Here is a 24,120-nt window from a genome sequence, read left to right as displayed (position 1 = left end):
TTTTTGGCCTCACAAACTGCATCATTGGAGAGGACAGGACTGTTAGATTTTCAGTTCAGTTCAAAGGCTGCTAGAAAGCATCATGTCTATTTTGTTAGACTTTAAAACCTAAGAGAAGACCTTAAAACAAACTCAGACTTCATTAACACAAAGCTTTTTGTTAACTAGGGCACAGCCTTTTTTTTTTCCCCACAAAAACAATTGGACAGATTATTTTCTGATATTAAGAACGTGCAGCTTCCTGAGATTTGCTAAAATGTCATTCAATTTACTACATCAGACTGTTTGGCCCTGTGCCCCAAAATAGAAGAGTTATTACACAGGATTGTTTGCTGACTGACTCTATGCAGGGGCTTTGAGAGAAAAAAAGTCATTGACATTGCAGTGATTAAGGCTGCAAATGTCAGTACTAATTTTTCATTAAAAAAATAATAAAGGGTCATGGTAAGCTTGTAGGGAGGATCTGACAGAGTTTTACAAAATGATGGGGAGTAGAGAGTAGATGGAACTGTTCGCTGCCTCTTTCAAAAAAAACACACCCACCAAAAAAGGTGGCCTTCAAATAACATTTTCAAAAGCCATGTTTACAGCAAACAGAAGGAGTCAGTCCTTCACCTGACAGGGAACAATTTACAGAACTCCTTGCTAGGTGACACTGTGAAGGAAAAATATTTACATGTATGCTAGGGGGTGACAGGACAACATCAAATACACAAAGAACATCAAAACCAAGGAAGCCCCTAAGAACAGTAAGGAACTAGTAGAGTAATTGAAGGAAACACCATACACGCCGCCCCCTGTTCTGACTTTTCTGGACATCCACTTATGGCCACAGTGGGAGACAGGAAATGAAGCTAGATGGACGTCCATGCCAGTGCAGCCATTCTTATACAGGATGAGCAACCATTAAGAGGATTACCCAGTGAATTCAATGCTGTGAATGATTGCAGAAGTGATGCATTAGCTGATTGCACTGGGACAGACTGCAGCAGATGATTCTTGACTGGGTCAGCAGCTGTACACCACTGAAGAGGGAACATTCTGTTTCTCTTAGCAGCATCCCACAAAACAATGCTATGCAGCTTTTGCTTTAGGTAGGTGCCAGTAGGGTCATACCTGCAATTCCTCCCTAAGCTACATGTATGAAAAAAAGCATGTACCAGTGTTGTTCATGGGGCAGTCCAGAAGAAAGAATGTACTTCAGAGTCCCTGTCTTTCCCTTCATTTGACATCGGAGTGGGGAATAATACCCAAACCACTGATTTTCCTTGCACAAAATTCTTCTGGAGCATGGCAGCTCAGATGTGACAAGCAGTAGTGCTGTCAAGGGTGCCAACACATGCAAGAGAGCCATAGCAATTACAGAGCTGCTCTTCCTCCTACTCACAAAGCAAGAAAATAAGAAATCTCTTCCCAACCATGCAAAAGAGCTCACGGTTAGTTAAGGCTCCATAAACCACATGAAGTATCAAATAATTTATACTTTTAAGACTAAAGTTGTGGTGCCCATGCCATGGGGATTTTCAAAGGCATTTTCTAATTCTTGTGGTCATAGATAATTTCATGAATGCTAAATGGACAGAATGACTAATTTTAATTCAGACATTAACTCAGACTCATCGTTCAGTGGCACAAATACCTCCAGGAAAAATGCAGACAATGATATAACGTGATCAATGACTTAAAAAAAAAAAAAGTATTTTTACTATGCTTTAAATACTCTTTCAATTTTGTATCCAGAAAGTGATGAAAACACCCTTGTTAGAAGGAGAAACAATGTTAGCAAAGCTGTAAAACATGTTTTTATCTAAGGATAAAAGATGAACATAATGAAGGATGAAACATCTAATATCACATATTGGATTTTTACCTTGGTTGCTGCTGACATATAGGAAGAAAAGTACAACTGACTCAGTATCTATCTGCTGTTCTACCTCAATATCGTTTACACTATACTTTAATAACCACAATTCAGTAGAGCTGTTCGAGACAGAAGTAATAAAACGCCAAGTCTCACACTTTGCAAAAAACACATCATTGCTTTTCAATATGAAACTAATACCCTATTCAGTTCCCCTTTCATTTCCTTTTGTTCTCCCAAGACTATTTATATATATGAACTTTTACCTGAGACCAAATCTCTTAATAAACTGCTAAAGGTTACTCTGTTGTGCTTCAGTACAACCTTAACTTATTGCAATTATGGCTATGAAACACGTACAAAGGTCTTGGTATGAGAGCAACAGAGAGACACATAAATCCATTATTTTTAGAGAGGACCACAATATAAAAAAGGAAATGACAAACATAGCAATAACCCTGTGATATACCTCAATATTGGCAACTACATCTGTGGAATATCATGGTATTTTCAAAGAAAAGAAAAACATGTCTCTGGCAGTCCAGAAGGACTGGTTAGTGAATGCTGCAAAAAGTTACACTGGTAATGGTGGGATCAAATATAATCCCAGAATGTGTGAAAAGGTTACAGACTTCACTGTGTGAAAGCATTAATCTTTCATGCCCATCCCCAGGATTTGTAAGTCCCTGTCATGTGTTAGCTGGCTGAGTTAAGGTGCCGTGTAACAGGTTAATGTCCACAGCTTGTCATGGCTGAGATACCCATAAGGAATGTGCAGAAGAATTTAAGATAAAAAAATAAAATAAACATTTACAAAGTGACACAGCAACGCTGCTGTCTTGCTGGGTGTACCCAATGTGTGCGCTCAGTAACAACAGAGCTGAGAGCAGTTCCAGAAGAACATTCTATTCTCCCTGGCAATTTTGAAAACTAGAGTCTGATTTATCTATTTACTGTAATGTTATTCATAAATAGAAAAAAGCGTGATCTAAAAGAAAAACATGACCTAGCTATGGCAGAAACCCAGGCTCACCAGATCTCCATCTCATATTACAGTTCCTTTAATTCAGTCTTAACTGAGTTTTAACTCAAGACAAGCTAAGCTACATTTCTGATCTAAAAATCATGAAGAAAGAAAATCGTTTTTTCACACATAGAATTCAGTAATGTTACTATTGAAAGGGATCTGATGTGGCAGTAAACTAGAGAGTCCTAAGTGTCTCCATATTATTCTGTTTGCCACTGTAAGATTTCCAACATGCAGAGGACAGAGCCCTTTGCTATTACTGAAACTGAGATGTTCACCATTGGTAACTATGGCCAAATGGTGCTAGGATCTGATGGATAGATCAGATTTTCAAGAGCGTACATATTCAGACACATATAGAGCATCTGTCTCCTTGTGTCCCTTGCACCACAGCCTCCTGTTGCTCTCAGACTGCCTTGAGCCCTGCTTATTATACATAAGTTTTAGGGCACCAGAAATCCTGCAAAGCAGTAGACTTATAGCTGCACCAATGTATGCCAAGCAGTTTCTCATGGACAAACTGCGATCTTCATAGTATTCAAAGGAGGACTTATAAAGAATGTAAAGGATTTACATCGAAGTCAATGAGCATTTCATTAATCGGTTATAATGGGAAAAAGAATTAATTCTGTGCTGAGCCCTTCTGAAGTTCCCACCCTGAAAGCATCGCAGATGAAGCTAACGGCAGACACCAGTATGAATTAAAACACAGGCTGCAAAATGTCTTGAATCCCAGCACTTTGGAATAATTTTGAGTGCCTACAATGTGCTGTTGTTACAAAGACAGCATTAACACTGCCGATTTCTACAGAGCAGGCACAATGCTTATTATTTCATGCAACCTGATTAATTGAACAACTAATTCATGAGCAACCAAATAAACACTGGGGAACATGAACAGGAGGAACTGAGAGATGCGTCTTAGAAAGAAAATTCTCATCCTTCTACCAAACCATTTTTCCCCCTGGTACGGTAAGGTTGCTCAGAAATATTTGGCTAAAGGAGAGGCTCCCATGCTTATTTTTACTGTATCTTGTTTCCTGGTACGTCTTTGATGCTTCCCTTTCTAAGGATATTGTACTGACTGAGAGGGACTGCTCTCAAATGCTAAACTGCAATGCCATCCACTGCTTCCCCCCAAAATAAACAGACAATGAATGAAAAACATTTCAAACAAAACACGTGCAAATACAGATGTGAACACACATACACATATGGATCCTATTTGCTCTACACTTTGATTATGTGGTATTATCAAGGGGCAATGTTATTATCACTGAGTATTTGTTTAAGCAAAGCACCGTCAGAGAGCAAAAGCAAAGTTCCTAAACATCACCACTACCAGCTGGATTTGAAGGAATTCTAGTATACTAGAAATATAGACAGCAGGACAGAAAGAGACAATTGTTATATGCCCCTATTCCCTTTAAATGTACAAAAGCTTAGCAATTTTATTTTCTCACAAAGTACTAAACTGAAAATATTGTCGGTGAAGTTCCAGCTAAAGAGATACCAGCATTATTATTATTATTTTTTACTTTATAGGGTTCAACATTAACATCATTTGTGTAAATATTCAGTACTGTATTTAGTAACCACCACAAGTGACAGATTTATAATCTAGTGAATGCTTTAATGACCTTCAAGAGCAGAAGTATTCTAATATTACATATCCAGAGTTGTCAAAAACAGTGGAGTTAGAAGCAGTGGAAGATTATACCAAAGTTACACAAGGCATTGTTTGAGGATGATCTGATTTTTCACTTGCTTTCTGTTTACAGCCTAAACAGAGCAGTCCACCTCACTTGAGATTCGACAATCTCCTATAGGTGAAAGGTTTGGAGGCTTATAAACTTTCCCCTGCAAGTCTCATATTGCTCATTTCCTGTCAGCTCACGTCTTAAAATGTCATTTAGATTGAATCACTATATACCCTTCCTATAAACATGCCCATCTGCTCACGGGTGGACAACTGTGAAGTGAATACTATCTGAAGGAATACTAAACAGCAAAGCAGAGACAGATTTCCACAGGTGTCCTTTATCCTCACTTGCTTTCCACCCATCTTTCTCTTGCTTGAACCCACTCGGACACTTGGGTGCACTCTGGCCCAGGCAGGAGAAAACTGGTGAGAGAACTGGTGTGACTCGTTCAAAAAAAGGGGAACACCAAATGAAACAGTAGCATTTGTTGAGGCCTTCAGGAAGGATTTTCAAAGGAGATCAGTTCCCTGTGCCTTCTGAAGAGAAGGAGCTAATGTCGTACTGAAAACCAGCCATTAATACGATGCTAAAATGGTCCCACGCATGAAAGAAGCATAAAGGAAACTATCTAGACCCTGCAGGCTTAGCCAGGGCAGTATAACATGGATTAGAAGCAGATGCCATTTTCCTGATATAAACAAGGGATCACTCTCATGTCTGCTGCATGCATAACCACAGGGCCAGAGCACTGAGGTCACAGGGAAGGGTGACTACTTAGAGTGGGGGAGCACACCCACCACAGTGTGTTTTCAGCATTTTCTCCTAAATCTTGTCAAGGGATTAGATCCTCATGCTATGGTATTTAAGTGAAAACAACTGAGGAAAGGGGAAGGAAACGTTTATTAGTAAAGTTCTTTCTTCACATATCTGAGGAAATAATCAGAAACACCATGGCTTTCAGAAGTGCCTAGTGGAAATGGAGTTTTACCACTGCCTGTAAAGAGAGCAAAGTCAAGCCACGATGGAGAACTTTTTGACTGTTCTCCCTTTTCTATCTCTTCCCAGGGATGAAGGGCTCAAATCCTACCAAGACCTGAACGATCCAATCTGAGTGTTCAACTGAACATGCAAGCAAGCACTCCACTTCAAAACAGCACCTGAAGGCAGCTGGACCATTCTTCTTGCCATAAAATCCACACTTAGGGGCTTGCCTGGCTGGGTTGGGCACCACATGTTTTGCACCCACCAAGCACCATCAGATGTATCTACATGTGGTGGTGGCTTGCCTGCCTCCTTAAAAATCTAACAGCAGGCTTGCAGAACACAGTGCATGCATTTTTGCTGTCATTTCAAGTAAGAAAGATCTGTTTTGACAACTAAACCTCTCAACTTAAGTGGCTACTTCTGTTAGAAGGCTGGGAACAAACTGGATAAAAATGCAAGAGGTTACTTGTGTTGTTTTGAAACTATTAATTTTTGCAAAAGCCAAAGAGACTAATTTCTGTAGCTCTTCAGGAAGTGAAATCCCCCTGTTCAGAGGCCAGCAAAAGTACTTTGATTACATTCAGAATGTTAAAATTGTACCTTTATAATTTTACTTGAATTTTTAACTTTAATTTTAATGTTATAAATTCATTTTTATAAACGGACTTACTCTCTCTTCTGCATCAGTTGAACAGGGCTACATGTTCTACTATCCAACAGGGAAAGAAGGGGAAAGCCCTTTGCATTCCTTTCCCAAATATGTAATCGAGGCAGGAGCAGTATTAAGTCCTCAGTATATTGGTACTTGTTTCTCAGTGCAAACATTTATGTGCTCTCAGCTGACTGGTTCTTAAAACTAACAAAGCTCTGTCAAGAAGGCATTGGAGGGAAAAAGCAGAGAAAGAAAAAGCCAAAAGAAGCACAACCCTGTAGCCCTGCATGGCAAGGGCTCTAAAATACTGACCTAAAAAGCATTATACTATTAAAGATGGCACATTTTACCTGGAACCAGCGAAGGCAGTAATTCCAGAAATCTCTCAAGAGTCTCATAATTCTTTGCCTGTCCAGGTTGTCCTGGCCTCTGGAACTCAAACCAAATCCTCTTCACTGCTTATCTTTGATCATTAATGAATAACATTACCAATGTTATTCAAAGGTTCTGTTTTATTGCAGTTGTAACAGTACAACACTGTCTAGCTGTACAATATAGGACTACATGTAATTGCAGTTTGAAAAACACTTTAAATTCTTTGGAAAATAAAAGTCCTAGTCTAGAATGATTATTTTTGTTATTACTGTAGGTTTCTTAAATCAAGAAGAAAAAAAATAATCTGTACTGCAACTCAAAGCTGACTGTCTTTAATTACCTGAGTAATCACTCAGTTCACTGCCACAAAAATCAATCAGGACTATAACTAAATGCTCTTGGAATTCTTCTCCAAAGCAAATCATAAACATTTTATAATGCTCCACTGAAACTTAAAATGTGATAAATACAGAGCAGTTCAGATATACATAAAGAATAAACAGTTCACACCTGACTCTGCCCGAAAAAAAAATATTTATGGTCCTTCCAAGTCAGAAAAAGACAACACTGAGCAGATAGCTAATCAGAACACTTAATCCACTTCCCCACCCATTTCTAACTAGCAGATCCTTTTAATCAACAGCCTGAGAGTCTTTCAGACCTTCAACGGATCTGAAAATCAAACTGTAGCTTGGAAAAAAGTCTTAGAAATTGTAATGATAGCTGGCTACAAATGAGACCTGCTATACTTAACTATATTTATCCTGTTTTGGAATAAAAAAAATCAAGTTTATTTTAGGGAAGGAATTTCCCATAAATATGTGTGTTTCTGAAGGAAGTACATGTTTTATTTCTACCTGCTAGCCACCTGCCTAGAAGATCTTGTGGATCTCACTCTACTAAGTGGAGTGAGAATCTAATGAAGCCATTCTAGGCAAGAAATCAGGAATTAGTTCAATTTCCAAGGGAAATGAAATCTGTTCCAAGATAAAAGTTGTTTTGTAAAAATGGCACTTTTTTATTTCTAAATAGAGGTTTCCAAAGAAAAATTCCCCACCATAACTATAATCTTACCATACACGTATGCCTGAGCAATGAATGAGAGGATGTTTTACAGTCCTGGGAACAAAGCAGGGACTGGAAGGCAACTTGCAGAAAATTTCTGCTCCCTTACTTTCTGAACTATGATCCAGTGAGAAAACAGGCTAAGAAATCACTTTACCTGGCACAACTTGTCTTTCCCAATGAGTGAGCAATCTTTGAAAGAGGAGATATAACTGGTGTGATATAACCTGCACCTCCTAAGTTCATAAACACAGCAAAAAAGATAATTCAGCTAACACACCTACAGAATCAGAATCTCTTTTCCCCATCTCTAAAATTAACATTTTGTTCCTTTAAAACAGATTTTCTCTAAGATGCCACAATCTGTACCTGACTGAAATACTCTTACTCCTTCTAGAAGTCTGTAGCATTATGGATTTCCCCTTGCTATGACCAACATGGTAAACAAGATGCAACTTGCTCCACTTAAGTTCTGTTTTTCCTTTCTAATACACTGCTCAAAGAGAAGTGCATGCTTTCACGACTTTATCGGCAAGATCCACGTTTTTGTTTCTAATTTAAAAGAGCATTACTTCTGGCATTTAAGTCAGTGGATTTTTCCAAGAGCAAGTGAAAATCTTAAGATACCCAGCTCATGAGGTGTCAGGAGATGCATAAGTTCATGAAGCTGGTAAACATCATCAGGCATATGAGAGGAAGTACTTTCCAATATAGGGATGGCACGTTTCTGGGTATTTGCTCCAAAATCATGACTGAGTTGGCTTTAAAAACCATGGTTGAAAGTGGATGACGTGAAGGCAGCAGAGACTTCAGGGAGAAAGAATGATCTGGGCATCAGTCATTGGGTGGTGAGCAACTGCATTGTATATTCTTTTATTATTATTTTATCTTCCTTTTCTGTCTTATTTAGCTACCTTTATCTCAAACCTTGAACTTTTACTCTTTTACATTATTTTTCTTCCTTTGACTCTCTCCCCCATCCCGCTGAGTGTGCACTGCTTAGCTGCCTGCCGGCTTAAACCACAACACATGCCTATCTAGCATGGCCACTTCTGAGGTAGGCCTGGTATCTAACCTGCATCAGGATAAAGGCAGCAACTTGAGCCACACAGAGGAGTGGAAGCAAGTTACTGCATGGATCCAGAAGAGGAGCCCGTCTGCAGGCTCAGCCTCCACTACTGAATACGTATGAGGCTTTAGGTATGCCAGACCAGAGATGTGTAAAGATGGAAAAATAGGCACTTGGGCAAGTTCTCCCTCCAAGGTCAGATCAAGCAAGACCTTGTAGCAAGTACAGTATTAAAACCAGCACTACGAAGAAACAAAGGAGCCTCTGTTCCTTTATCAAAGGAACAGACTCCCATCTGCAGACCAGACCTTCTTCACAGACAAGTTTGCTGCATTCCTGGATCTTGAACCAGGGATGTTATCACTAAGATTTTGAGTATAATACAGCCTTAGAACTATTAAACACTCTTCATCTTTCAAGTAGGTACCAACGATGCAGCTACAAGAAGCCTGAGGCGTATCAAAAAAAGGATTTCAGGGCCTTTGGGAGACAACTAAATGACTCAGGAACACAGACAGTGTTTTCCTCAATCAACTAGTAATTAAAATTAGCCTATTAGTAGGATCGATTTGTAAAGCTGTAGATCAATAACAAAGAACATTATTGTTACAGCGCCTGCTTCCCACTTATCTAAAAGATTTCTGAATTGAAGCTGTAATAAGTCTGCACTATTGATTTGCTATACAAAAGTGCAATATTAGAGATACTCACTTTTACCAAAATAATTCTTGATAGCTCTTCACATACCGGCTTTTCTTCTTCCTTCTTCAAGCCTTCCGATTCAAATAAGGTGTTGTAACTTTCCAGCATTTTAGTCATTATCTTGTTGCAGATCTCTTGTTCTTTTATACCTTCAAATCCAGAAGGCACACTAAAGTTGGATGGAACATGAAGTAGAATATTAGATACTTAAGAGTGAACTGTTCTCACACAGCATCTCTGTAATGTTTTTATCATGGACACAGGCTAGCTAGCAGACACGCAAAACTGTCTGGGAAAGAAGGATCATAGCTATGGTGGTAACAACTATTAGTTTTTCCTAGTAATATTAAATACTGTATCTGTTGGTCAAATTATCTTCTCCACAAAGTCTAGGCAAAGATCTAATTGAGGAAACCACCACATGAGATACCACTAACCTTGCTGAAAGTTGGGTTGATGACTGCGGCACAGACAGCATGAGGCATTTAAATTCTCTGAACTGTTACTGGGAAGAGTCATATTCCTTGAAAAAGTGATCAGTGATGATCTCTAAGGTATATGATGAGTCAAAAAAAAAAAAAAAAAAGAAAACCCACATGCTGAGCAGCACACTAAAAGGAAATGCTAAGCAAGATCTCTATAGCTTAAGATGACACCATGACATATATCACATTTCTTCATCTAATTCTGACTTGCTATTTGTTTTGTAGACTAATAACTCAAAAAGATTTTTAAAACATGGAGATGGCAACCCTGTCATGTGGTTAAAAAAAACACAACTCACAACTGAGCACCCAATTAATAAGCATCTAATGATCATCTGTTGGAATGTAGGAGTTTTGCATGTTTTATTGAGCCCAAAACATATTTAAATTCTGTTTTAATGTAAAAGTAGGCTCTCTGAAGAATCTCCTTCAGCATTTAAAATATTTCTCCAATCATACAGAATTTCCTGTAGTACAGCATTCCCAGCAGATGTACTCTGCTCTCAGTGATCCATGAAATGGCCACAATGATGTGAATTCTATAAAGAATTATAAGGTGGCAGAAACTGAAAATCAAGAGGTAGAGAAAACCCAGAAATAATTTAAAGGGAAAAAGCAGGTGAGAAAAAAACAAAACAAAACAAAAAACACACAACAGAAAAACATTCCAAGTATTTTTTGGCTGAGAACGTCTACACAATTTTATGAGAGGAAAAACAACCTAACTCCCCCAAAATTAAACAAATGCCATCTGAACTATTTTATAGAGATATAACTTGAAATTAATTATTTACTGTATTCAGCAAATTAACAAATAACTGGCTACTGCTGTAAAACTGTACTTATTGCTTATTGGACCCAAATGTTAATTTAGTAAAAAGTCTCTGAAAGCAGATACTCCCAGAAACCTTCCATCAAAAAAAGGCCTTCTTGTAGGGTTTGCATGTTACTGATCCTTTTCAATACTTTACTCTCTGCAATGCATCTACCTGTCAACAGGGAAAGGATCCTACCGCAGCAGAGCGTATCTGTGTAAACTCTAGAGGAGGATCTTTACTGATGTCATTTTCAACATCCAATATACTTAACAGAGTTGCAGGACCTGAAGGTTAAATGATCAGAACTATTTTATGTGGCAGAACCATTGCCAGCTGTAAAATGGGTCAGTTTCAGGAGCCTTAAATCAGCTGACTCCATTAGTGTAGAACCTGACCTCAGATCACATAAAAAATTGGGAAAATTTCTATGGCTGGATAAGCATGGATCCAACACACTTTTAAGAATGTCATATATTCACTAGAAAATAGTAATGGTCCTGAATAAAAGAAAGTGTGTAAGCATGTAACAGGACTGTGTGTTCTCTGGAGTTGGCTGAGCACAGTTTGCTTGATTCAGGAAAATCTCAACTCTCACCTTCCTGATGTGTTTCTCCAAAACAGGACAACGCTAACATAAGCCTGGCAACCCTATGAACCTCTTTTCTAGGAAATGGCTGGAAAACATAATCCAATGATCTCAAGTCAAAAAACGACTCCAGATAGCTTCAGAGAATTTTAGGGCAGAATTTTGACTTAAACTACATTTGCTAGGAGCTTTAGCCAATGCTTCCTATAGCAAAACAAAACCAAACCAAACCAAACAACAAAAAAAAAAAACATTACATTCCCTCTCTGAATGTAACCAAGTAGGACAGCATGATTTGCTTTACTTTAACAGCAGATAAAGTAAATCATCTATTGCCATTCTGTCACTAAAACTGGTCCACATATTTTATAAAATTTCTTGTTTATTTTTTCCTTCAGTTGCTGCTATTAGACCTCCACTGTGGCAAGGACTATTATATTCTTTGAGCTATCCACGCTGACCTTTTCCTTGCAATAAATCTGCAGCTCAGCATAGTTAAGAAGTTTAGATTATAAGCACGCACCCAACTTGCATATTCATAGAAATTAAAACCCATCTGTTGTCACACTGTATGCAAAAGTCCAACTGGACTTTTCTGAAACTGTATGTAAAAAATCTTCAGTTTTGCTTAGTCTGAAAAGCTATGAAATGTACAAGTTTCACTTCAGATCAATAGGAAAAAAAACCCAGTTCTATGAGAAAATCTCATATAACACTTCCATGATTCACATCCTTGTCCCTGGACACTTTCTCACGTTCTTTTGGAAACACCTTGTAAAAGCATTTCAACATAACTGTGTTCATAGCAATGGCTCCTTCATGTCTGATTTGCACGTTAATTAATTGTGCTGCCTATTGAGTTAAATGCACAATTCACTCTGGTCACAAAATGCTCAAAGGTTGGACGTGATCACCTTACAGCCACGTACAAACTACTTCAGTACCAGAATCACACAAAGTACAGCAGCAGTAGAACAAGAGCTTCTACACCAAAAACACACTTTCCAGAAGGGAGACATAACCTGTAGTTCACATTCTGCACAGTGCCCTCCTATGCCTGCTCACCCATCCACCACAGCTTTGTGCCACTCATGTCCATGCAGACCGGTGCTCACTTGTTTTCTGGGTTCTTCCAGACCACTTTAAGTCAATGGTACGTCTACTTCCATGTGGATGCTCAAGAAAATTAGTCTCAGACTAGTTAAACCACTTCAAAGACCCATGTCACAACTCTTATTCAGAACTGAATTGACCTGAAGTCAAATTAGCTAAGTGTGAAAGAATTACTTACATTTCCTGCATTAGTTAAATGAATTTAGCTCGGGGACCCTGTAAGCAAGCTGTAACAGGCTAAATGTGTAGCGTACTTAGGAGAGATTGAATCTCCAGAATCCACTTGCCATCCAGAAAGAGACAGGCATCACCACAGGATTCCGTCGCCAGTCACCATGCCTGAGAACCTTGCTTCAAGCAGAAACGAGAGCCGGGAGGACTTCTGATGTAATCACCTGCCTATAATGAGTTGGATTGAGATCACTGAACTGATTTCCCCAGGCAGCAACTGCTGACAGCTCCAAGTCACAGCTGAGAACCAGCTATCTCCAGGTGAAGTGGTACATCTCGTTATGAACTCCCAGTGCTGCTCAACCCCACCCTGTCTAAGATGAAGAATGCACACTGCCATTTCCTTAAGTGTCTTTGCAGCCATAGCCTGGGTGGAATGACAGCACCATAATCCTAACTTAAAACACAATGAGGGCTGTACGCTGTCTTGTCTGACTGCTACTTTTCCTGCTGGTACAGCACTGTTTATAAAGGAGCACCACAAAGTAAACTTACCAATCTTCTAGGGGATCCTAGAAGAAATAAAGGGTCTCAGAAGCCAGAGAACATTACAGTTTGTTTGTTTGGTTGGTTGGTTGTTGTTGTTTCTCCAGCCCTTGCAAAATGTTTTCCTTAGTACCTCAGGTGCCCACAAGCCCCTCAACTGCACAACTGAATATTCTGAGAGTAGGGTTGCAGTAGTTTTAAGAGATTACAATGTCTGTCAGTCTGCTCTGTCCCTCCAGATAAATGTTACTGTGTCTGTAACAGATGTGAGCTCAGGTCCACAGCTTAGCCCTGTACTTTAATCAGGTAAGGTAACAGCTGATGAAAGCAATTTGTCTTAACAGACTGGACTACAAACTGGTACAGCTGAAAACAGGCAGGTATTCACATCTGCTGACTCTTCTGCAAGATCAGAAGCTAACAGGCGGCTAAAGACACGGCAACACTGAGTTGAGGGAGGTGTTCATTTCAGTGTGCATGAGTCATTTACAGGCTCTGCATCATTTACAAACTTACGTCTCACCAGTTCAAAGCAAATGCAAGGTCATATGTCACTACTGAGAATTTGCAGAAGTGTCCTCGTTTCCGAGACACTGGAAAATCCCACCAGGCACCTAACTAATTATCTTTTGCAATCTGTTCCAGATTACGGTCTGTAACATCAGATTTAGGAGCCTAAATCAACTCAGTAATTCCACCTCTGTCTACGATACTTGCAGGAAATGTGTAAGGCAAAATGCAGGTAGAGCAGGTAATGCGAAGCAGTTAAAAGTGATGACGCTGCACAGACTTGATTATTGGCTTATTTCATGTTTAAAGCCTTTCGCTCCATGAAGAGCTTCGTTTTTCATCAGGAAATTACAGTCACAGTAGGCAGCTTGGAAACTGTAGTAAAAGTAGGCCTTCTTTTCTCCAGACTAGACAACCAAAGTGTCCTCAGCCTTTCCTCATAGGACATGCCTTCCCAGCCCTCTTATCAAGTTTGTTGCCTGAAAGATACTTGTCAGAGTTAACACGTTTTGGATCAGACCCTAGTTATGTTTCTAAATTCCTCCAGCACTTTCAGCTAGTTCAAATACTGATCTTCCTTTCCTAATCTTCTGCTGGGTAACAAGTGCCAGTCTTAACAGCTGCCACATTCCACTGCAAAAACAAAGCTAAAACATGCAAGGTTTTCTATATAAAACTTAGGAAAATTTTTGGATAGCCTTCAGGATGACAAGTTTCATCTAACCACATGCAACTACTGATACTAATTTGAGAGTGCACCACCACTAACTAGAAATTTCCATTGATTTACTGGCGAGACAGGATGCTGCCCTTGACTGTCTCAATTTATAAAGAAATACATTGTTTACTCCTTTTAAGTAGTAAATAAGGATCAATGACCTCCTTCTTAGCCAATAGTGGAAAATTACAAGTATGATAGTGAAGGGGACATGAAATAAGGCAGGCAGCAAGTCTCAGCTGTAGCAACAATAATGATGAAATGGGAAGGGGAAACTGCTACCCGTTATTTAAAATAATGATGTGCTAAGCTTACATCTTCAGTGTCTCACAACAGCATGATCATAACATTCTTATCTTTTTTAAGGAGCTTGAATTTTTTTGCAGTTTTGCAGAATACTAAGAATTTCTTGCTGGTTCTGATTTCCCTCACTAAACCAGAACAAAATTTCAGTTTTAGTCATAAGAGGACAGGGCAGAGTACATTCTGTAGTCATGAATTTCTATTTATGAAACTCAAAAGAGGGTGGGGTTTTAGGTTCCAAAGTCAAATGAGTTCAAGCTATCGTTTCATTGTACAATTTTTCAAAAACAAGCAAACAAAATATATATAAAAATGTAAAGATGAGTGAAGATATATCACTACTAACTAAGCACTCAATTCAGAGATGCTAAAATAAATTCCTCATTAGCCTCACTCAACACAAAATTTTGATGAGTTATTTGGCTTTACCTGCCTGGCTTCCCTTTCAGTTCTACCAACAAGCAAATAAAATCCACCTTGCTGCAAGGTTCATGCCTGATCCACCGTTACTCAATCACAGATACAGCTGCATCAGTGTTTTTAAATACAGAAAGAGGAATTCAGTGGTTTGCGATAGTGGAAATTTGGCCTTATTCATCAGTGGATAAAGCCTTAATCAACAACACGATGCAGAGCTTGATTTATTCTTATGCTTGCCCTTGGCATCACAGCTACATCACCTGCTTCTCCAAGCCAGATCCCAGCTGAGAAACACTAAGAAACCTGTTGTTTACATTGGAGCTTGTTCCCTAGTGGCACACGGGAGATTGGTGGCTCTGAGCAATAACAATCAGACCTGCGCCAGGCCAGAAAGCTGTTTGTTGTGGAAAACACCTGCAAGAAGTACACAAAAAAGCCAGGTAGATGTAGAAAGCTCTTCCCTCAGATTTTCTCCTCACAAAAGACTCTGTAGGAGAAAAGAAGGTAAGTTTTCTGTCATCAAAGCAGAGTAACTTGTCCTATATTCCTACTGCCACTAAAAGCAATGCTGGTGGATGCACTGTAGGCAGCACATTTGAGTTGAATCACTTGGAAGGAACATTCACTTTGCTATTAGCTACCTTGGAGAAAGAAGCACCCCCAAAGCACAGCTGTTCCCTGCATTTTCCCTTTGCTGCAGTTCCAGAATCTGTGCTTTGTGCCCCTTCTTCCTTGCTAACCATGGCAAGGGGACTGGGAGGATAACCAAGCAGAAAAAAATGCTCTAACTCTGCAAGAAAGTGTTTAGGGGAAAGCCCCTCATTACTAAAGCTTCTTCTCCCTTTGGATCCCAAATCAGCAAACCTCTCAGGCCTTTACATACTCATCCAGCTAGAACTGCTGGATAACAAACAGCATCATTTTAACCAGACACTTGCTTCTGCCAGCCTCTTTTGGGGTGATGGAACAAACCTTCACAACACGCTTCATTTCTGTTAGAATGAAACACAGTTGTATTAGTGAGGGCTTAAATCACCCTCCCCAGATTAGCCTGGTAACAGAAAAGCCAACTATTTATGTTCCTCTGTGCTTGTTGTCTACCAAGGGCTGTATTTCTCTGTATACTTGACCTTTGGCTTCCATCACAGTAGGTCTGAACAAATCTGAATTGGAAGAAAACAATGCACTGAATCTCAAATCATCATATTTTCCTTTTTTGAACTGTTTGACCTTGCCCTTTATGTTTTCTCACATATCTTACACCGCACTTCATTACAAGGACTGCAAATAGTCATTTTTTCCCCTCTTCTATTCATTATAAATACAGAAAACATGAGATAACCTTTCATTAACCTTTAATTAGAAGAGAACCAGTTTGGTTTATCACACAGCAAGGACGCAGGAGAAGTAATGGATAAGATAAAAAGTAATAAGTGTTGAAAGTTTGGGAAATTAGAATAATCACTGAGACATGATATAGAGAAGTGGAATGAGATGAAGGGAATTAAAATGAAGTCTAAATGTTTGCAGAGGTGCTCAATAGGGAGATTTATTCAATTGTAAAACAGCTTCAGTTACCAAGTAGGAAATAGTATGTCCAAATAGTTAAAATGACACTAAAAAATACCTTGTAGAAAGCAATCTTTCACTATCAGCAGATAAACTTTATTCTTTCTGACCCTGAGCATTAGCTACATAGACATTGATTTTAGATGTGTGAGCTACTGACAGAAAAATATCAGGTCTTCCTACGTTAACAGAGGAATTGCTGACAAGCTGGCTGCTAAGCCTTGTTTCCTTGTCCCAGCAAAACACCCCATACACTGCTCTGAACAAAGAATGCAAAGTGAAAGGAATGTTTCCTTCAACCACCGGCTGATATTTAATTTCTGCAGCTAGTTTCTCCAGGAGCTGCCTGTAGTCAGCGGTAAGACAGCCCTTGCCAAGGCAGACTTCAGACAGCCTTGCTCTGGAGCTCTGGACTGCATTCAGAAGATCTCTCTCTGGCTGACTGATTAACCAGCTGGCTAAGACCAATGCCAAAAGTTGGGTGCTGTGAGTTCTTTCTTCCTCCTGTCAAATCTTTGTTGAGTTGATCGGTTTCATCAACTTAAGAATGCATTCATTAACAGAGGGAAAAAAACAGTATTTCAATTGTTGCTCACAATGGTGTCTAGACCATTATCCTGAATTACTCTGAAAAGATAAGATCTGATGAAATCCACAGCTGGATTACCAGATAGTGAAGCTTAGTTTAAACAAAAATCTGCATCCACTCACTCCGAAATATTCGTCTCTTGTAGAAATGCATTACCTATTTGTTAAGTGTCAAGTCTTGCTTTCATTGCCTCTTTTGCTGCACAAGCATTTTGATGTGTGTCACAGCTGCAGGGCTGGCTGCACACATATTCACAAGAGCTCTTGTATCTTCAGTGAACTCTGCCTTTCTCAATCCTCTGTGATGGAATGATTCTTCTCCTCCTATACATAGATCCTATACCTTACAGAAACTGTTAAATCTTTCCTATGCTACCTTATGAGCAGAAATAAGTTGAAGAAACAATTATGGTGCTCTTAGGAAGTATGATTTGGTTTAATCTTGGAAGGCCAATTGCATTTTCAAACTGCAACTCTCTGCATTCTACACCGAAAGGTATGCAGAGCTGATTTTCAAAACTTTTCTGAATCAAGTGATGAGGAGGCTAAAATTATTCATATGGCCACTTGGGAGTTTAAATCAGTGATTTAGGCATTAGATTTAAGAACAAATAGACTATATGAGAAAAACTAAGTCCACTAATACATTTAGACAGAAACTCTCAAACTTTAAAACCTCACCATGTAAATAACAGTGCCCACAGAAATATGATCTTTAAAAACTGGTTTGTTTCTTCTTGTCAGAAATCTGCAGCACTGTGTTTCTACTAACTCTCATACTTGTATATTCCTGTACATACTTTGGTCTTTTGAGTTTTCTTTCTTTTGGAGAGGAAGATTTTTTTTTTGCTTCATAATATGCTTTATGGTTTTCTACTAAGATAGTAAATGCTTTAATGTTTGTATCCTGATGCAATCACCTTCATCCTCTATGAGCAACTACCTTAAGAAGAGGTGGAAGTGTAGACAAAAGGACAAGCTTTGGTATGAACATCTCACCTCTGCAGGTTCTCCCTCTTATCAATGGAAAAAGATGTGTTCCTTTAAAAAGAGAACAAGCTACATCTAGCTTAGGTACGTGGAATTAGCTCAGTATATTACAATCACAGAATTGGCAGGGATGGAAGGGACCTCTGAAGATCATCTAGTCCAACCCTCTGCCAAGCAGGATCACCTAGAGCACACTGCATAGGATACAGCACATTGTGGAGGATGACAATGAACCTTCTGTTTTCTCCCTCTTTAAAGAAGCCTATTTCTGGAGGCTACAGAGGAAGCTTAGGGAGATAGTCTTGTTAGGCAATTAATCTAATCTAAGTCTCATTAGGCAATGCAGCATCATTCTTGAATAAATTTTTGCAAGGGTCAGTACAAATCAGACATTTGCTACAAGGACCATACTCCTCTTTTTTGCAGGTATCACGCATCTTTCAAGACTGATGACCAAACTAAACTCCTTATGTGTCCCCCATGTCTTAGGTCTTGGATGCCAGCCAGCAGTTGTATTACAGACAAGGCCAGGACAAAGATGCTAATGGCACACTACCTCATTGCAGTGACTCAACAGGAACAATCTTGTTTGAGGGCATTCTCACACTTGGAAGTAATTCTTCCCAATACTGCTGCTAGATCCACTAGCATGAATGGCATGTTATCTTTATCAAAGGTTTAAGGAACTTAGCTCCATGAAAGAAACTAGTAAAACTAGTGAATATAGTTGAGAAGTCTCAAAAGGCCAATGGAATCTTATAAACTCCAGACCAGTTTCACAATATACCAGAATGATAAAGAATCCAGAATCATCATCATCTTGAGATCAGACATCAGATCACAAGAGCAAATCTGCAGAGAGTATGTAGTACCATCTAGAAATCATACAGCAGCTGACTGCTGCATGAGTCCTTTTTTCTCCCAGGTACCCTTTCTCAAATCTTTCTGCAGAGAAGCGTCCACATTATTTGATGGCAAAGGAAGAATGTTGCATGAGCACAAGTCTCCTTGCTCTTATACAACCTGCTGTCAACACAGCAATAGAAAACTGACCAACTGTTTAGCAACACTGCAAAAGAAGACAGGAGAGCAACTCAACACCCTGTCATCGTTTTGGCTGGGACAGACTTCTTCATACAAGCTCATACAATGCTGTGTTTTGGATTTTTTTCTGAAAATAGTGGTGATAATACACTGATGTTTCTGGTTGTTGCAGAGAATTATTTGCATAGAGCCAAAGACTTTTGCTTCTTGTGCTGCCCTGCCAGAGGGGAAGTTAGCAGTGTGTGGGAATCTGGGAGGGGACACAGCCAGGACAGGTGATCCAGGCTGACCAAGGAGATATTCCATACCATGCGACATACCATACTCAGCAATAAAAGCTGGGGTAAAGAAGGAAGAAGGGGGAGATGTCCAGAGTGGTGGTGTTTGTCTTCCCAAGAAACCATTATGTGTGATGAGTCCTGCTTTCTTGGATGTGGTTGAGTACCTGCCTGCTGATGGGAAGGAGTGAATGAATTGTTTAGCTTTGTTCGTGCACACAGCTTTTGCTTTACTTAGTAACCTGTTTTCATCTCACCCTATGAATTCTCATGCTTTTACCTTTCCAATTTTCACCCCGTCCCATCTGGGAAGAGGGAGTGAGTGGCTGTGCGGCACTTAGCTGCCTACCGGGACTACACCACAATGCCCCCAATAAGCGCAAACAATGCCTTAGTACTAAAAATTAATAAGAAGCCCCAGTCATTGCCCCTGCTTGATCATTCTGACCAGTTAGGGTTCTCAGCTATATTTTCAGTCATTTGCTCTATAACGCTTTTTATCAAGATAAGAGGAAAAGTAAAAGCCCCAACTTACTGAAAGCAATTCGGTCCAAACACAGTGGCAAGATTGCAGAGGTTCATCCTGTTCTCTACATGATGTTCAGCAACCTTTATCAGGAACTGGCACAGATACTTCAGCAGGCAGTAATGAGCTTCAGGCAGTTCTTTAAGGAGTTCTTTTAAGTTACTTTCCTTCTGTATGTCATTTCTAGCATCTAGGAAAAACAAAAAGAGAAAAAATATACACATGTATATATGTGTGTGTGTGGTTTTCTACATTGCTGCCGATTTACGTAATGGGTGAGCAAACAATGGGATATAAAACGTAGTCTCATTTCTGTTCTGAGATCAACCCCCTCAAATTTCCTCAGTGCACCTATACCTTCCTCCTGAGGCTTATTACGGCCACCACTGGCGCTGTTTCATGCCTACCTTTACAATATACTGTTTTCCTCAGCAGAAGTAGCAGTGGATAAAGCTAGCAGCATTAGAGCATGTTTATTCCCAACTTCACACAATTACATTTCTGCATGTTATTATCTCTGCTTCCCAAGCCCTATCTCTTACTTTGTTTTTTTAGTTTCCCTGCCCATGATAAACTTCGAAAAGAATAAAGCAAGAATGGTAAAAGAAGGGGGCTCCTGAAATGCAGTGTTGTTAGAATTACAATAGTGCAGTACCTTCAGCAGGTACATTTTATGAAAAGCTCAATTTTGTAGTGTTTCAACACAACAACACACATACTATGACAACTCACAATGACAACTCCATACTAAGTCTTTGATAAGGAGTCTTGCTTAAGGAAAAAAGGGTGTTTAGGGAACTGTTACATTCCATAAGGAGCCTAGATTTGGCCTAATGTTAGAAAATAGCCTTGTAATACTGTACAATCTTCTAGAATTTAAGTATGGATAAAAGCCTGACATTAATCAGTTCAGTAAGGGAAAGCAGGACTAAAGCCAACTTCCTTTCATGCTGTACTCTTTTTTTTTTAAGAAAAAAAAAAAAAGAAGCAAAAATTGCATTAACTTCAGAGATGCTGTGCTTATACAGACTCAGGCAGTGAACACAAGCTTGGCCTCACACACAGTTTCTACTTCATTTTGTTTTGCTTCTGGAATTGAACTGAAAAACCACAAAATTTTTTGCTCCCTTTCTCCACATGATTGCTCCCCTTCACCACTTTCCAAAAAGCGATTTGTACCAACCAAAATGTTAGTTTTGCATTTTATTAAAGTAAAATTTTGAAAAAAAAAAAAAATCATAATTCCCCTTCCTTTATGTCAAAACATGCCTTAACACTTGTAAGCACTCATTTCTACTCTCCTCCAAAACACAATTTTATTGTAACTCTCATATACAGTTACTGGGTTTTTGCACAACCACATTTTTAGACAGAACTCAGGCACTACATGTTTTCCTTACCAATCTAATTACAAGCAGTGTCCATTAGCAGGACTGCATTTCTAACAGTTTTATTGTTATGATCAGCCTTATGAGTTGATGGTTTCAGGGTTGTAAAGCTGTCGTGTAATTGTTTTTTTCTTAGAGAAGGACACGAAGGTTTATTGCTTGACAAAGCCAAAGTGACCTTACATTAAGTTCTTACCCTCTGTGTTCTCTGCAAAAGACTGCCTTGTCCCAAAGTAGCTGCTGGCTTATCATGGGAATAAAGACATCCTGTCCATTCTTAGGGTAACAAAGAATTTTTTCCTTCAGAGGACATTACGATCCTCAGCAAGTAGTTTTACCCAGCACTCAGTCAAAACCAAACTGGCCACAAAAATGAAACTGTATGGTAGGCTAGACTCAACAGGTAGTGGTCAGTGGCCCAAAGCCTACTTGGAGCCAGTAATGAGCAGAGTGCCCCAGGGGTCACTACTGGGTCCAGCCCTGTTTAACATCTTCATCAACGATCTGGATGATGAGGTAGAGTGCACCCTCAGTAAATATGAGGATCGCATGAAACTGGGAGGAGTGGCTGACTCACCAGAAGAGAGGGCACCTTGACGGGCTGGACAGGTAGGCGGACAAAAACCTTGTGAAGTTCAACAAGGAGAAGTGCAGAGTCCTGAACCTGGGAAGGAACAACTCTAGACACCAGTATATGCTGGGGACCACCCAGCTATAAAGCAGCTCTGCAGAAATGTATACACCACGTTGAACAAGAGTCGGCAGCATGCCCTTAGTGTTAAGAAGGCCAATAGTATTCTTAGCTGTATTATGCAAAAGTATCACCAGAAGGTCAAGATAGGTGATCCTTTCCCTTTACTCAGCACTGGTGAGGCTACACCTGGAGTTCTGTGTCCAGTTCTGGGCCCCCCAGTACAAGAGACATATGGACATACTGGAAAAAGTCCGACGGAGGGCCACCAGGATGATCAAGGGACTAGAGCACTTCTCCTATGACAAAAGGCTGAGAGCATTAGGACTGTACAGCCTGGAGAAAAGGAGGCTCAAGGAGGAGCCTCCTCATGTGTATAAATACCTGAAGGGAAGATGCAACGAAGACAGAGCCATATTTTCAGTGCTTCCAGGTGATGGGACAAGAGGCAATTGACACAAATAGGAACACAAGAGGTTCTGCCTGGACATCAGGAAGCACTTGTGCTGTGCAGATGACAGTGCGCTGGAACAGGTTGCCCAGAGAGGTTGTAGTCTCTCTCCTTGGAGATCTTCAACAGCCACCTGGACTTGGTCCTGGGCAACCTGATTCAGGTGTTCCTGCTTGAGCAGAGGGTTGGACAAAATGGCCTCCAGAGGTCCCTTCCAATCTCAGCCATTCTGTGAAAAATTCTAAATCTTCAAGACTTGTCTATAGTCAATAATATGCAATACACGAGGCTGGGTCTGAAACTGTTCAGCAACTAGCTGCTGCCTGTTGTACATCCTCCTAGTACCATGCAGAGAAGACTGGCAGGAAAATATCCCATGCCTTGCCTTGCCAGCACAAAGACTTTGAAGAAAAGGACATTTTACACTGCCCCAACATTTTTGCTTTGAAAAGGCTGTGAACATAGTGCAAGGCATGTATAAGTATGTTTCACAATTTTCATCTTCATTTTTACTTTTGATTTCCCAGAAATATTCCAGGGCTGGATTGCACAGTATTCTAGGTATAGCATCCTTTAGAAAGAGGTTAGCTGTGTAAATTACCAATCTGTATAAAAATATCTAAAAGTGATCCCCAAAATTCATGATTTCTCTTTTACAACCAGATATTTTTGTGGCTAATAAACAGGACTTATCGTGCATATCATTTGGGAAGCAAATTAATTTCTATATGTATGCACTTGTCACTTCATAGAGGCACATCCGAGATTTCATCTGCTACTAGGCTTCAGTTTCCTGCCTTATATGACATGCAGTAAAAGGCGAGAAAAGTCTTTGGAAGTTTTATACTCACAGAATGCTAATTTTTATCTCTCTGTTTTGATACCACATACTTAATAAGAATTACTTCATGAGAGCAGGCCAAAGTTTAAAATGCCAGTTAAATTATAGAACCAGACATTTCAACTAAGTGATTAACTATATTCTTTTCTGCTGCAGCTAAGAAATTATCTCCATCAAAGAAAGCAAGTATCAAATATGCATGAAGGAAATATGCAAAAATCTCACTTGCTTATTTATGGCAAGAGTTTCTTTGAAAAATATTTTGAGATATAGAGAAAAAAATATCATGACTTCATTACAATGAATCAGCTTGGTAAGAGTAGGAAATCTGACTTGTTTTTATTTCTGCAGCAAAATTTCACAATGCCCCTAGAAGTCTATGTTAAGTTGAATAACAATAAGGAATTTAATGGATTTGTATTTTCACAGATAAACCGGAATGGACAGTCCCTGACTTGATTACTAATTATCTTTTCATGAAGCTCAAGGAAAACAAACCAAAACTAATTTCCCCATAGAGAGAACACTGAATTTCACCTTGTAACATACTTCTGTTTGAATAACAAAACAACTGCTGCACAGTGTTTTTTTTTTGTTTGTTTTTTGTTTGTTTGTTTTTGTTTTAACTATGAATTGTTTGCAGTTA

At 39.4% G+C, this 24,120-nt stretch overlaps 1 protein-coding gene across 4 annotated transcripts in view; it reads right to left on the bottom strand.

The window, feature by feature from the left end:
• FAM13A (family with sequence similarity 13 member A) overlaps nucleotides 1-24,120 on the bottom strand; it is a 128,162-nt gene that overhangs the window by 92,324 nt on the left and 11,718 nt on the right. For all 4 annotated transcript variants that reach the window (XM_032187025.1, XM_032187028.1, XM_032187027.1 and 1 more), the window contains exons 4-5: nucleotides 20,113-20,293; nucleotides 9,448-9,607 (exon numbers count right to left, since the gene is read on the bottom strand). In XM_032187025.1, the coding sequence (XP_032042916.1) occupies nucleotides 9,448-9,607; nucleotides 20,113-20,293 (341 nt within the window). The remainder of the gene's footprint in view (nucleotides 1-9,447; nucleotides 9,608-20,112; nucleotides 20,294-24,120) is intronic.

The sequence above is a fragment of the Aythya fuligula genome, chromosome 4, assembly GCF_009819795.1.
Source record: "Aythya fuligula isolate bAytFul2 chromosome 4, bAytFul2.pri, whole genome shotgun sequence".
NCBI classification, from domain to species: domain Eukaryota; kingdom Metazoa; phylum Chordata; class Aves; order Anseriformes; family Anatidae; genus Aythya; species Aythya fuligula.
Note: the sequence above shows the minus strand (reverse complement) of the source record. Positions and strands in the feature narration are given on the sequence as shown.